This window comes from Seriola dumerili, unplaced genomic scaffold (assembly GCF_002260705.1).
Source record: "Seriola dumerili isolate Sdu_G_001 unplaced genomic scaffold, Sdu_1.0 BDQW01000264.1, whole genome shotgun sequence".
NCBI lineage: Eukaryota > Metazoa > Chordata > Actinopteri > Carangiformes > Carangidae > Seriola > Seriola dumerili.
The window spans coordinates 223340-239337 of NW_019174519.1; the positions used below are offsets into that span (position 1 = coordinate 223340).

Consider the following 15998-nt stretch of genomic DNA (forward strand, 5'->3'; position numbering starts at 1 on the left):
CTGCATAATAAATCCCAATTTTAACTGTGCAGTTGTTGACTGGATACACTATGCGCATAGAGAATACAATTCCGTCCCCAGTTACAATGAGGCTCTGTATATAACCGGGCGTTCATGCCTGTTGATTGTCTTATCTCCGACAGCACGTGAAGGCGTTCTGGGATATCTAACCTTAGCTAATCGCCTCCAACGGAAACCAGCTGAGAGAAAGGGTAGAGAAGACAAGATGGCGGAGTGAGTGGGTTGCGCTTTGTACAGACGGTTGCGACCCTTGAAGTTTGTCGAAAACGACCGAAAAGGGACTGAAAAGATTGAAAAGCCAACGATACAATCGGAAGTGTAATCGAAAAGGCACCCTTTGCCCCTCAGCACGGAGGAGGTCCGGAGATTTTTTCCGCGGCGGTCCTTGCGACAGCGTTAGCTTGATGCTAACGTTAGCCAGCGTTATATACGACTAGCTGCTACTTCGAGGTAGCTGGGTGGTTGTCGAAGGCCGTAGGTTTTTCGGATTTAGTTGTGGATGTATATATTTCGACACTGACACGGCATTACGTGTTTCTCGGATGAGGTTTTATTTGAACACAGATCCTTTGTAGCTGGTAGCCTGTGATTAAAGGGAATAACGCCAGGAGAAATCTATTTTCCAGCTTACCTGTTCCGTTCGTTGTCGATATTATTATTTGGAGCAACAGCTAATCCATAATTACCCCCGTCGACACCAAGTGGACACCCAGGTCTCTGTATGTTCTGCTGACGATCGGGCCAGACTGCCACACAGAATTTCCTAAAGTGAATCAGGAGGAAATCGTCTTTTGGTGGATATTATGGCGAGCAGCAGTGGCTCCAAAGCCGAATTCATAGTCGGTGGAAAATACAAGCTTGTCAGAAAAATCGGATCGGGATCTTTCGGCGACATATATCTGGCCATCAACATCACAAATGGAGAGGTAATTTACTGCATCAACATATATATATGTGTGTGTGTTCTTGTTGTACAGTTTTTCTGCTGGGACACATAATGAGTCTGAAGTATCTGAGGCAGATTGCAACACGGCTTTGTAGGTTAGCAAGTCCTGAGCTATCAAGCTGTTAAATTGATTTGGCTAAAGCTGCTTCACGATTACAACGTGTACCAGGATATTTAGTCTGTACTGTAACTGACGCAGTGAGCACGGAGCCGTACATACCAAAATGTAAATGTTATTTTTTTGTGTGCCCTTTTCAGGAGGTAGCTGTAAAACTGGAGTCACAGAAAGCCAGACATCCACAGTTGTTATACGAAAGCAAGCTGTACAAAATCCTACAAGGTGGTGTTGGGATCCCTCACATCAGGTAAGGGGCAACCTTTTCACGTGCTGTCCTCATTGACAAAGAAGTGACAAATTGTTATGCCATCAATATTAGTGTTGTTTGCTTTGTAAAAAAACACAACTAATGTCGAAGTGGCAGCAACCTTGTTGGCAGTAGGCCTGCTAATCTGCATTAGGTTACTTAGTCGATTCTACTGACGATGAATTTTCCGCGAACACTTCAAAATCCCGTCGAGTTTTCACTTTACATGTCAAGTTGCTTTGTGTCGCCCGTGTTTAGACCTAGTGTTGTTCTTTTAACCTGTCTACCAGCTGCCAAGGCTGAGGAAAAGCAACTATGTGGTTGGAAATGGCCGCTCCTCTTTTGTTGTGTTAGTTCCCAACATGTCTTCCCCTACCCTGTTAGAAAATGGCGGCGGAGCACAGAAGCGAAAACAACCATCCGAGCCCCACAGTAGAGGTGTCTTTTAACCGAGTGATTTCAGCCCTTGTATGGCCCTGCTTTACACTGTAACATCACACAATTTGTTTGTCGTATTGAAGTGTGTTGAGAGTTGGGTATAGCCCCACAGAGCATGTGGTAATGTTGGAGAGACTCGCCATATACTACAACATATATACCATGTTTGAGTGGTCACAATGTTGTTTTACCTTTCACATTGTTAATGTTGGACATTTTAAACCGGCCTGTCACTGCAGAGCAGCTGTTAACACTCATGAAGCCTGTGAGTTTGTCTGCTCATTTTTTGAATAATAGGAGACGGTTGTGTATGCGCCTATATTAAGGAAGACAGTAATACTGGCCCCTAGCTGTAGAAAAATTGAAGTACTGTAAACTTATTGATATGGTTTTGTGCACACTGGAACAGGGAAGTAGTACATGAGAAGTCATTTGTAATCAATGCAAGTTCGTGTAGGGAATAAATATGTTCATATTTATTGTATGATTTTAACATAAGGATACACATCAAGAGTTGAAGTGACAGTATTACAGTTTCCTTCCCTGTGTTTGTGACCCCAATTTATTTGATTCACCAGTCCCACACAAAATCATTATCATTCCTCTGTTACCCGTAATTAGTCCTTTTTTAATGTTTGTCATTCTCTTTATGGCCACATAAAGACAAAACCTGTGAAATTCACTACTGTGATATTTTAAGCAGGTTATACTCAGCATTAATCAGCATTATCATGGTTCATCATGTGTGTGATCAATTAGATTACAGATTCTTTGTACCTTTTTATATCTTTAATACCATTTTTGGGAAAGTCGGATACTCCTGGGCTTAATGAGCTAATTTACAGATCTTTACATGTTTTTGAAAATCTAGAAAAGTTCATTTTACATTTCTCACAAACTATATATTATTGATATAGCTGTCAGATTATACATTGTTCTGTCGTTGATACATTGTTCTGTCGTTGTTGTAAAGATGAATCATGCTACAGTTTTAAGACAAGGTAACGTCCTCTGTATCTGATTGAATAGCTAACAGAGAAACAGGCTGACTAACAGTGCTAACATGTTTGACCATATACAGTATACAGTACAGCTGGCATATGGATGAATAGAGACAATGACTGTGGCTCACTAAGGCATGGTGACTTGGTTGAAACCTGAACGCTGAACACACACACCTTCTTTACAGTTAGACCGGCTGTAAGCTAATTCCTGTCATCGATATAAGCACACATTGCTCTGATGCCATTTGTGCATTTTTATGTGCAGTTCTTGGCCATAGAAGAGTCTCAGTGCTGGTAACTGAAAAGACTTGTTGTAGACACCAGGAAGTGAGTTGTAGTAATGTGTTGTAAAGCTAGCATCACTATGATTCATAACAGCTATAACTTGTGACCAGGGGAACTCAAAGAACAAAATCAAAGATGTTTGTAGCGTCTGTTTTGAAATTTGGTGAGCACATTGTGGAGCTGTATTCAAACATTACCATATGCCATGTGTATTGCTGCTGCTGTTAGCATGCTGGATGGAAAATGGTAGCCTTTTATTCCTGACTATAAACCAGATTTCCTCTCACAGGACAATGAATATCAGCTGAGGCTCAGGAAGCCAGTTGTGCTTGTGGTTATTTTGGTCCCTTTTTTTCTCTGCAACTTTTAAAGCAAAGCTTTTTTCACCTTTACTGCTGAACAAGCAGGGACTGTTCATTGAATCTTTGTACTGGTGGTGTTGGATTCATGTTGCAGCAGAGTCTTGTTAGAGCCTGACAAACCTGCTGGTCCTGCTGCCCCTCCTCCACTCTAACTTCACCCTGCTTTACTTTTTATACAGTCACCACCTACTGTAGTTACTCATTATGCTCTGCTGTTCCACAATGACTGAAGCATTTGGTTCTAGTTTAAGGAACCGGGTCTGTGGTCAATAAGAATTTTCCGAAGTTGACAGAACTCATTTACCTTGTGTAACACACTTCAAACAAAGTGTGTGAGTGTGGCTGAGCTTCCCATTCTCCACAAGATGACAGACTGGCTGTGTCTGAAATCACTCACTGCATAGTTCACCATATAGTGAGTTCACCATTTTGTAGTGCTGTCTGAATGTATAGTGAAAATTATTGTACCCTACATAGTGGACTTATAGTATCCCAACAATGCATCGTGAAAAGTGTACAACCAATGGTCACCAACCAAGCAACGTATACCATCATACAAAAAAGAAAAGGCGACAGCAGATGAGCAGACGGGGCAGCTTGAAAATGTTTAATGTAAGCGGAGCATCACAGCATACATGGCCCCAAGACAAGTGTAGCACATTCCAACAGGGTCATTTGGTGCATTTACATAAAACTTTAAGTGTAAAACAAACACATTGTAATGGACATTCAAGTCCAATTAAATATAGTTATTAAAGACTTCAGAGATCAGAAAATAAAAGTTTAAATAGAATGATGGATGAAATATGAGAATAAAAGTAAGTGTGAGAAATGAATTAACAGCCTCAAATGTGATTTAATAAATGGCAGTGACAGAAAAGTTTTCAGCCGTTGTTTAGAAGAACTGAAGGTCACACCAGAAACAAAGAAATGCTCAGTATTATATCATGTATTTATGACAAAATCACATTTATTCATTATAAATGATTCACCAGTCGACATTGAGATGACACATTTTAATCATGTGACATCAATGACATAAGTAACGGTGCAGAGAAAAGACCAACGTAATGTCCCAAAGTGTTTTTTCATTTTGTCATGATAGTCCTCTACATAAAAGTCCTTAGTTGGTGATCTGTGAATGAGTGGTTGTGGACACAACCTTGGGTATTTAAGATTTAAGATATTTACCATGATTATAGTCTGTGCATTTCAGCTTTTCTCTCTCTGGTAATATTAGAATATTATAATCGAGGATCATGCACCATTTGTACCAAGCAAAAAGCAAGTGATTGAATTGGAGCACATGCTGATTAGAGTTGTGTTAGTGTCAGATTATAACACTTTTCATGATCTGAGAAATTGGACTGTCCCTGTTCTCCTATAACCCCCCCCGACACAGGTCTGATCTGTGTCACAGTGTCTCTGACACAGTCAGGGTGCATAGTGTTAAATACTTGTGGTAATGCAGGAACGAATAATTGCCAAATCACGGGTAAGAGCTAGTCTCATCCTGACTTTGAAACACACCTTCTTTTCATGATGACTGCTTGCAGCAAACTCCATTGTGCTCTGTTAAATACTGTATTGGTGAACAGTGAAACACACACTGTTTGTAAAAGGGAAGGTTTAAATTTCAGTTTTACTGTTTATAACTCTAAAACATCACAGCTCTTAGTCAGCATATACATACAGAAATTTGTAATTGTCTGTTAAATAAAGCCACATGTGTTGAACTACCAACACCTAAGACGTTTTACATCAGCTGACTCTTGGAGCTGCATAGATTGCTTCACTTTGTTATCTTGTTTGATGTTGTAGAGAAGTTGAAATTTGTTGAACTAGTTATCTGGGCAGCTGTATTTGTTACTGCTGTGTTTTGTTTTGAGGCTTGTTGATCACATTTGATGTTTTTTCACACACAGCACCACAGCGTTCACATACAGATACATGATGGTCAGGGTTCTAACGGTGTCCGAGGGACATGAGAGCATGAGGTCTTCTTAGGACGCCTCCGGGGCAACAGGGGTTTTATAGATCATTAATTTATTTTAAACTATCGCTTAGCAAATGACAAACTGAACCGAGCACTGACCAGTGACCACAATTTAGTGCGTCTTCTCATGCTGTCACTGAGCTTGAGACCTGAAATGTTTGGGTGCAAAACTCAGCGTATTATCCCTTCAGGCACTGCGTGTTGGCAGGACCTCAAAAATATAAAACTCAAAATAACAGAGTGACCACAAAGAGGACATCGAAGCCTCTGCAGGAAGTGATCCTTGCTCCTGTAATGAAGCAGCGAAGTCAACAACTGCTTCTGTTTCTGCTGCATAGTGCTTGACCACAACCTACACTCCACTTGTCCACAGGAGCCTGTTACAAGTAAATCAGTGCAAAACTGGTGAACTGAGTGAACTGTGTCCCATAAGGACAGTAATAATGACAATATACCAGATGAATTAACAAGATACATACATTTCGGTGTAGACTCTAATTACATATGAATCTATCTCCTTTGCTTTCTATTTAACTGTGTGTCTTAGCCCCTCCCCTCACACATGGAAGAGGTCAACAACTCGTTACATTAAGACCAATAAAAGCTTTCCTTTAAGTGTTATATACTCCTCAAGAACTAAAGATGGACAGACGCTGACCCCAAACTTCTGAAAGTCGGGACAAAATATCAGCTTTTTTTAAACTGAGTGGTGAGGATGTATCTGTCAACAGGGAAGCTAGTCCTAAGAGCACCAGCAGCTCTGCCACAGCTATAGAGGCCGACCCTGACCGTCTCCGAAGACTGAAGATTTAGTTTCACAGAGGCAATCAGGGATGTCACTATGCCCGAAATTTAGTAGTCGATACAAATACCAGTGAAACTCCACGATTCTTGATACCTATTTCGATACCACGTTAAATTAGAAAAAAAAAAACACGCACACAATAAATTCCATTTCACCCCTTGATTGAAAAATACGAATAAAAAAAACAAAAAAACAAAGAACAGTGGCATGTAGCCTTCAAGAATTTAAAATAAACAATACTGTACTAAAATATAAACAATCAACTTTTAATTGCACAGCTTTTTAGCTGTAGTGCCCTGAGACAAAGAAATGTGGAAATAATAGATATAATAAAATGAAACAACTATTGACATAGCAGAAAAGAACAGTGGCATGTAGCCCTCAATTATTTAAAGTACACAATCCTTTGCTAAAATATAAGCAGTAAAGTTTTTATTGCACAGCATTTCAACTGTGGTTTGGAAAGTGCGAAGGCACCGTTTACAAACAGGCTTTTGCGGGTCTATAATCAACCCTTCATCATCCGCCTCGAAAGCAAAATATTTCCAAACGCGACTCTTCTGGCTTTTTCTTTCGACGAGCCGAGGTGCTGCAGCTGGACCAAGTTGTGTGCCTGAACTTGTCGCCATCTTCCACTTGTTATTGTGGCTAGACTGCAGCCTAGTAGTGGACGTTCCTCATCCTCCCTTTGGCAGAGGCAGAGCATGTGCCGGAGAAACTGCTCATGTGTGTTCCGAGTCACTCAAATGTTGCCAGTGATGCAGAAGCTAGTGTTAATGTTCTTTTACACACGTTTTTGGTAGATTACTGCCACTTTTGAGGTAAAACACTTTTGCACCATGAGATAAGTTACTCATACAGTTAATGACATCCTGCTTGTGCACAATGCGACCTAATGCGCAAGCGGGCATGATGAGCACTCATTCAACTGCCTCCCTAAATAGGATATGTTACTTTCCTAAGAGAGTGACTATCAATTTTCAGTGCCTTCGATACCACGAAAAATCGGGTACCGTCCCGTTTTTTTACCTCGGGGCATCGACTTGGAGCCAAAGTATCAGTTCTGGTGACAATCCTAGAGACAATGAGCATTCTCGTCATCGACTACAGTAAAAAACCTAAAGTCTGTTGGATTGTCTCCCTTGTGTCCTCTGCTCTGAAGTCACTGTGCTGTTGCTTTGAGTGTTGAGTGCTGCACCGCCCTCGAGCAAACAATTCAGCACAACCGAAACTTATCTACTGAAATGCTGTGATTGGAACATAACAATAAAATGTTCTTATTGGCCAATAATATATAGTCCACCAATATATTAAGCATCTCTGATGATGTAACAGGTACTGAAAAAGTGACTAAACAAGTTTTCCTTGTTTATAAGAAGAGGGATAGGGAAGAACGAAGCTGACAGTATTGTTCTGGCCTGTCCTGCTCTCTGTGATCATACACTGTGTTTTTATATGATGATATAGTGATATAGTTGTTCTCACTGACACATTCTTTGGTTCTTTTTGTCGTCGGAACTAGTGTGACGTGATGGCGTTTATGATCTTATTGCTCTTTTAAACTTTATGGTTGTTGCTATTTCAACAGCTCAGCACTTTGTTTTAAATGTGCTTTATAAATAAATTTGACTTACAAATTGAACAAAAATCCAGGTTTATCAGGTGATCGCCTTCGGGTGTCATCCATCTCTGATCCACTGAGCATTAGACAGCAGGTCGGCAGGTACCTTGAAGTCTGTCTGAATCATTCTTTGTCATTGTTGTTGTTGTTAACTCCTGTTGTCTGTTTCAGTGTTGCTCCTCTTGCTCAGGTCGTCGACCTGTCTGTCCACAAAAAAGTTTTTAAGTTGTGCAGAGTGATGGAAAAGCAAACAAACTACATTTCCCATAATGTATTTCACCTTCCCATGTGTATTTCAGGGAATCACAATGCATTTTACCAGTAACACATCTAGAAAACAACAACATCAGCATGTAAAATGCGCCAACATTACATCTGGCTGTAAAGCGTGAAGCACGCAGATGTGGCTCCTGGTCTGAATGGGTGAAATTGAAATTTAAACGACTCAACTAGTCTGAAAGAAAACAGTCATGAAAGTCAAAATTGAGCACAATTTAATCAGGATCACATTGTGTGCAGGTAAATGTCATATAGGGTGTGGCTAACATTAGCAGTGCTAGCACCAACAGCCATCTTACCTTGCAGGTTAACTTCCACATGCCTGTGTTGAATGTGGTTACATGTTGCTCTGGTCCAGTGGTTATAAGCCAGGTTATTTTGACACAGTTACTCACAACTGTATTTTCATTCTGTAGAAATGCTTAAAATGCTGCCAAACCACACTGGTTTTACAAGAAGTCACCTGTCCCACTTTCCAACATCCGGGGGGGGACTGAGTTTGCGCCATGAACAAATAAAATATTAATTAGTTTAACTGACTAGTATTTGTGGTGCAGACTATTGTGTGTAGCAACATTTAATCATTTAGTTGACTAATCTCATACATCGCTATGCTTGTTAGTCAATTTAAACTACTGCTGTACACTGACTTTATGGAAGTGTGTGTGCGTGTTAGCACAGTTTGTGCACAGCAGCCTCTGTTTTCTGTTTTGGGTTTTGCTGTGGCATCGAACTCAGTATTGAGAATCATTGCATTTCATTGGTATTGGTACCGACGACCAAATCTCTGGTTTCTGTTGTCCTTTCTACTGAACGGAGATTTCCTCAGGGAACATGATACTTCCTGTGCTCTATATGTATTTCCAAACGTCTCCTATTCTGTTTGCATTTGTCAATTTAAAAGGTTTTATTTCACCTCATTTTACATTTGTGGACTTTTTATTTATTTGAGTTATGAATTAATTGATTGTCATATATAAATATGATAATCTATATATATGATTTTTTTTCCTCATTTAGTGACCAAGCAGCCTGCTGACCTCCACTAATGTTCGTTACTGTGACATGTCTTTCATATGTTGTCTGCTGTGAGCTGTTTGACTTGTATAACTTTTGTCATTGTTCATGGGCAACCACACTAGTTTCAATGAAGTTACGTAAAGTGATAAAACACACATTTCTTTCTTAATACATGTGTTAGATTGGAAACCAACAACAAACACACACTTATATCACTGTTGTGTCACCAGGTGGTATGGCCAAGAGAAGGACTACAATGTCCTAGTTATGGACCTGCTTGGACCCAGCCTGGAGGACCTGTTCAACTTCTGCTCTCGCCGCTTCACCATGAAGACGGTCCTTATGCTGGCAGACCAGGTAGCTAAGACATACACACACTTCTACAGTCTTCTGAAGCAGTGATCAGCCTGAGGGGGAGGGGCTGAAACCTAAATCTTGTATTAAACATGCCCAGGGCTAAATTCTTAAAGATAAGCTCTGACGTCATTGGTTCTGCTCTCAGTACTGGAGAAATTAAGAAAATAATTTCCTATTAATTATTGCTACATAAAAGTAATCTTGCACATTTTAGCTCATCAACTCTGTTTCTGATGAAGACATTAGTCTGTGTTTTCAATTTTCCCAGTCCAGAGCAAAGATCTCTCTGTCAGAGCCTGAGTGTCAGGGGTAGGGGCAGCAAACTGCAAACAGTAAAATTAGTTTCAAAGAAAAAGTCCTGGTGGTAACTTGTTTATTACATTTTTGTTACTTCTCTACCACAAAAGCCGAGTCTACATTACTGAGCATTTTTGTTTCTTTTGCTGTAAAGAATTATTAATTTTATGTATTTTACACTTCACATCATAGAATAATAGTGATTGTTCAAAACAGTGCTGTTGGAGTTTGCTACTCAAGTATGTTAATCTGTACACGTACATATGAGAAAATAAAGCAATTTTAAAACTTTTTTTCTCTCTTTTAAAAAGTAACAAAAAGAACAGATATGGATCAATGAGCAGTATCAGCACCAATAAAATCTTAAAGGGATAGTTCTGGTTTGATGTGGGGTTGTGTGAGGTGCTTATGAATAGTCGGTACATTACCCACAGTAGTTTATGTTCAGCACGCTCCCAGTTAGGAAAGCCGATCAGGGGCACTGGCAGAGTGGCAGGGGGTGTTGCGGTGCACAGAGCCACAAGAAAAAACGTGTTTTAGAGACTAAAAACGCCCATCGACATAATCCAATATCCGTTGAAATGTAGCTTGATGTAGAATATTTTCAGCGGTTTATCTTCTCGTGAAAATAGCACTTTCCTTTGGCACTACATTTTTTCAACCGCTGAACTACCGTATTCCTACATACAAGTGCATCTACAGAGTGATTTGCTGCTGCAACTGGGAGCGCGCTGAACAGAATCTACTGTGGGTAATGTAACAAATATTCATGAGTACCTCACACAACCCCACGTGAAATAACCCAAACTATCCCTTTAACCTTCACAACCCCAATGAGGAGATAAATACAAGTCCAGCAAGAAGGTCCTGGTTCCAACGTGCCTGTGTTTGTCTATGTAGAGTAATGGACTGTCCACACCACAAACTGTAACCATAACAATAACAACATCCACACTGAACATATCATTTTGTAAACACTGTATTATAGATACTGTTTGTTTTATCAGACAGGTGGGTTTTTTTTTTTTTTTTTGAGTTTCTTGACATGGTCATCTGCCATGTTGAACTGATGACCTATAAATTCGAATGTATTTTGCATTTTGTCAGTGTTTCTGTTGTTCATCAAATCACTCTGAAAGGCATTGCCCCTGTCGTTGATGTTACAGTCGTGGTGTGGACTCCTCCATAGAACGACTTTTAAAACTGTACGTTTCTAATTATGGTTGTTGTTGCTGGTAAGGATGTCCCTAACTGTGATCTGTGCTTGGGTTTCCTGTGGGTTCACAGTCCAAAGACATGCAGGTCTTATGAATTTGAAAAAAAAAAAAAAAATGTCATAGCAGGAAAGTAAAAATGTTAACCAATAATACTAATAATTCTGTATTAGCCATGATGTTGTGCATGCTGCTTCATTGGCTTGGCTCACTACAATACTTAAATCAGTGTCAGGAGTTAAAGGTGTTGATCCAGTTTAACGGATGACAATGTCCTCAGTGAAAAAGGTCTTTTGGTGACTCTTAATTGTCATATTTATAAATCGTTGTGAAAGCATCTGTGTGAACATCCTGTGTAGGATGTTGTCCCTCCTACACAGGATGAGTTGTTTGTTTACATATTTTAATTATTTGAGTTGACAGGATGGTGAAGAATAATGACTGAAATACTTAACCACAACCTTCTTCTCATCTTCAGATGATCAGCAGAATTGAGTATGTACACACAAAGAACTTCATCCACAGAGACATCAAACCAGACAACTTCCTCATGGGCATTGGCCGTCATTGTAATAAGGTAAGACCTGTCCGGACCCTGTACATACTGTAAGCATGGTTTCTGAAGGTCTGTGTAGAGCTGTTGGCAGACAGCTGCATGTCATTGTAGCCATGTTAACTCCACAGTCCTAATCCCAAACTGACCCACAAATTTAGTCTCAGTAATGGTGATTTGTCCATGGTGATGTCATATCTATACTTACTGCCTCTGAAAGAACCTCTTCATGGCAGCAACCTGACCCACCGTCACTGCTGCTCCAGAGGAACCTGGTAATTGGCCCATGGTCCATGGCATGTTATTGTAAGCCTGCAAACAGTATCAAATGTCACATGTTGCTCACTTCTTAAACTGAAGGCAACACAATGACAAAAAATGATGGTTATAACCCTTTATGAGAAATAGACTTTAGAGGAGAGAGGGCATAACTAATATATCAAAGCTTTCATGATAGCTTTACATTCATGGTCCAAACTAATAAAACAAAATCTGTTTTAGCCCTGCATTCGGCAGCTTATAGTCAAGTTTCCATGGATTCAATACTTGCCACTCAAGTTTTATTCAAATCAGCATTATGAATGTCTGTGTCATAAGTAAGATTTCTATAGGTTTTTTTCCCACAGGTTTCATTATCAGTATAAGTTTTATCACATCAAAGTTTGAATGTACCCCTGCATGTCAGCCTCAAAGAATAGATATGAATGACAATTACAAGACATGATTAGCTATTAGCCAGTTATCAGTAGAAACCAGGAACGATAGCACATTTATGTGACATATCAACTGTAAGGTTCTGTCTGCATTGGACTGGTTCAAAGTTTTCATCTTCGTAGATGACAAAACTAACTATAGTAACGTTCTTATTTCTCAAAATAACAGGCACCATTATACTGATGACTAGATACTAAATATATTGACAAAATAGGCAAATAATCCAGAGTTTGCACTGGAGTTAAAAGTTGTCTCAGACTAAAAATATCAGAAGAATGACTCAGCGTCAATTATTGTTGATTATTCACTTTTAAAGGATTTTTTATTTTTTAGGTTTAAAAAGTAAATCTTAACTCGTATTTGGTTGACACTGCTATGAGTCAACCAAGAGAATATTTTTGTGTATAATGTAAATATAAATGTAAGCAGCTATTTTCAAATAGTTTTCCATAAAACATTTAATTCACCAGTGATGTTGTGATCATACAGTGAGTCACACAGTCCAGGTTTTGTAAGTGAGATCCCTAGGTATGTGAAGCTCTGTAATCCCTCTTCACTACAAAGAGAATAGTTCTGATGTAACCCAGAGGTTGCAGGGTGGTGGAGTCCAGTTTCTTTGTCCTGGATTCTGCATGAGGGACAATGACGCTGGTTTTCTCACACAATAAAAACAAGGAAGCGATTTTGTCTACTTGTGATGTCATTTTTTGCACCAGATGTGTGTATAATCAAGTTGCCTGACATCAAAATTGAATATTTTGTGCCCATTATTTTGAGCCTTGCAGACAGGCAACGTTTGGTTAAGTTAAAGCCTGGGGTGTACATTTGACCATCTTCCTAAAGAGTGTATGTGTGTGCGTGCGCGTGCGTGCTTGCGTGCATGCGTGCGTGTGTGCGTCTGCTACAGAGCAGGTGTGCAATCATAGCCCAACCCCCACTGATGTGACAGCCTTCCACCCCTGACACTGCAGTCCTGCTGTTTGTTGCAGACAAACATCCATTAACATAGTAAACACTAAGTCTAATATGGACTATTCAAATGTAATGGGACTGTTTTTAATTGAACTGTGTAGAGGATTATTCCAAAGGGGCAACATCCTGGCAGAATGATGGGTTACTTTAGTTATGCAGCAGATTATACTGAATGTAATGACTGCTTTCTAAATGTTTTACCTTATTTTAAACCTGTGGGGCCACTTTTTACTGTGACACAGAAGTTATTGGTCCACGTTAAAGTAGGTCAGAGACACAGTTGGAAGTTGAAACAGAAGTACCAGTACTTGGTCTGAGGATACTGAGCAGCTGTGAGCAGAAGACCTGGGCCAGTGCAAAGCATTTGACCAGCAGCAGTTTTTTTTTGTTTTTATGCCACAGATATCTGACATACTCTGAACTACATGAGCCCATCATTGGATGAGGACTGGCTGAGGCTTGAATGTGTCCATATTTATTAATGTCTATGCCAGGTGACAAAGTTTGTGCAGCGTTGTAGATGTTTTTGAAACAAGGAATACAAATGTTGGAGTCCAGAAGCAAGCAGAGAACATGCATCTGACAATGACATGACAATTTCAGAAGTTGCAGTCCTTAGTGTGTTTGGATGGCATCAGCTCTGACTGTGCATATTGTAGGATGTTGTGTGTCTTTGTTGCAAAATGTTTGACGCATGCAAACATGCAGTATTAAATGTAGAGGGAGCAGAGCTGTGTGTTATGGCGTGGCTGTGTATGAAGCAAATGTAAATGAATGTTGGTTGAAGAAAGCAGAGTTGGACTGTGGCCAGTTGTTGAGCAGAGGAGGAAGGAGTACAGGGAACTTGTGCTGTGCTATGGCTGTAACAGTCAGCTCATGGTTTAGTTAAATGGTACAGGACTCACAGACTGATGGAATTACAAAACGTCTGGCAAAGTATGAAATCAACTATAGACCATAGTAAAACTTTACTTCTCAGGCATAAAATGTGTTATACTTGTGTTTTCCATCATTGTTTTCAGTCATTTTTTTGTGCAGTCTTTGTGTGAAATGTTAGTGGCCTGATAAGTTTTCACCCGTATATTAATTTCAGATTAAACTAGAATAGAGTAACTAAGATTCTCAAAACATCTTAAACACCAGATTTGTTTCAGTTCACTTTTAAACACCAACCTATAAATTGAACATGTTTGTATGCCACTCTCAACTGTATGATAGTTACATATTAGATAGGTGAAGTGACACTAGAATTTAAAACAGTCATTATACATCAGTATGTTAGACAGGAAGTCCAGAGTGTGGATCATTTGTTTTCAAAGGACAACCCCAAGAAGGCGACATAAAAACAGTCACCTGTCATTCAACAACCTCAAACATGACTTATTTGAAACATGTAAGTAGCCTAATGTTAGCCCCTTAGCATGGCTGCTCACTCTAATGTTCTCATGGTTGTTATTCACAGTCGTTACAGCTTCATCAGAGTTGTTAGCAGGCAGCTCACCTCATACACATGCTTGTAAAATTAATATTTTAAAGGAAAGGCTTATTATTACAGTTTTGTATTTCTCTGTAATGTAGTTAGTAATGTTACTTGAACCCTGGACTCAAACCATTTTCTAATGCCCCACAAAAATATACATCTAAATTATTAAATTAATTAAAGTGCAATGACTAGTCAACTAATGGCTATCAGTCAACCAGGAAAATTTCTGGTCGTGTGCAGCTCTAATGGAAACACACTTCAGCATTTAGGAAGACTGATGAAAGAAAAGCGGTTTGAGTTGCAGTAGCTAGTGGAAGAGAGGCAATCCCAGACTTGATGTCATGACTTCGTCTCTCGGGTCAGTTGGCACTTGCTCACATTGAAGGTTGAAGCCCTTAATATGTAGTGAGCACACTGCTATGGGTACCTCCAAATGTTAGCATGGCAGTAAAAGAGAAAGCAAAGTTTTTGTACATTCCTGCTTTGAAATATGTATATTGTTCAGTGTTTCCCACAGGTCTGAAATATACTTGCGGTGGTAGCCGCAAATGGCTGGTACTACCTGCTGGCACAAAAATGGTCTGCTACATGTAACAAACAACAAATACATGTGACGTTTAACAAAATATTTTGTTTTATTGAATATTTCTATTAACTTCACATAATATACTTAATAGATCCAACCCCCCAACCCACCCCTCCATCTACCCACATGGGAAGTCGATGGGTACGTATATTTAGCCAGGACAACTTCGCTGCATGTGTAGCTACCAACGCAGCATAGTTGCCGCTTTCTTTCATAGAATTCGAATTTAACTACCAAGTCAGAAAACAATACACAATCAAAGAAAAGGGCCCAATTCCAATACGGCCCCCCCCATCCACCCACCCTCAATCCGTTTGCACGTTCGTGTGGAGGGTCCGCCACATTGAGTGTTGTTCCAAACTATGGGAGTGGGTTATAAAGCCCTCCAACACCAAGTCTGCATCAATGCAGACTTACAAACCACCCTCGCAGACGAGTGCAGCATGGCTTTGAGTCCGGGATGGATGAAATGCCATATACCTACTAAGGACAAGGATTAAATTGCCTCAGACAGACATTCAATAGACTATTCTCATGCACACATGATGAAATTAGAGGTTACATGTATTTTGGAATGAACATGCCGCTGTGTACCTGAAAAATGGGCCGTGTTTTTTTTTTTTTTTTTTTTTTTTTTTTTTTTTTTTTTTTAAAAAAAAACTGTGGAAAAAAAGAATAAA

General features: G+C 39.7%; 1 protein-coding gene across 4 annotated transcripts in view; it reads left to right on the forward strand.

Moving 5' to 3' along the window:
• The first annotated feature begins 212 nt into the window (after positions 1-212).
• The window catches only part of csnk1a1 (casein kinase 1 alpha 1), a 29093-nt gene continuing 13307 nt past the window's right edge, over positions 213-15998 (forward strand). For all 4 annotated transcript variants that reach the window (XM_022757071.1, XM_022757073.1, XM_022757074.1 and 1 more), the window contains exons 1-4: positions 213-947; positions 1226-1332; positions 9373-9499; positions 11489-11587. In XM_022757071.1, coding sequence (XP_022612792.1) covers positions 825-947; positions 1226-1332; positions 9373-9499; positions 11489-11587 — 456 coding nt within the window. In that variant the 5' untranslated portion in view covers positions 213-824. The remainder of the gene's footprint in view (positions 948-1225; positions 1333-9372; positions 9500-11488; positions 11588-15998) is intronic.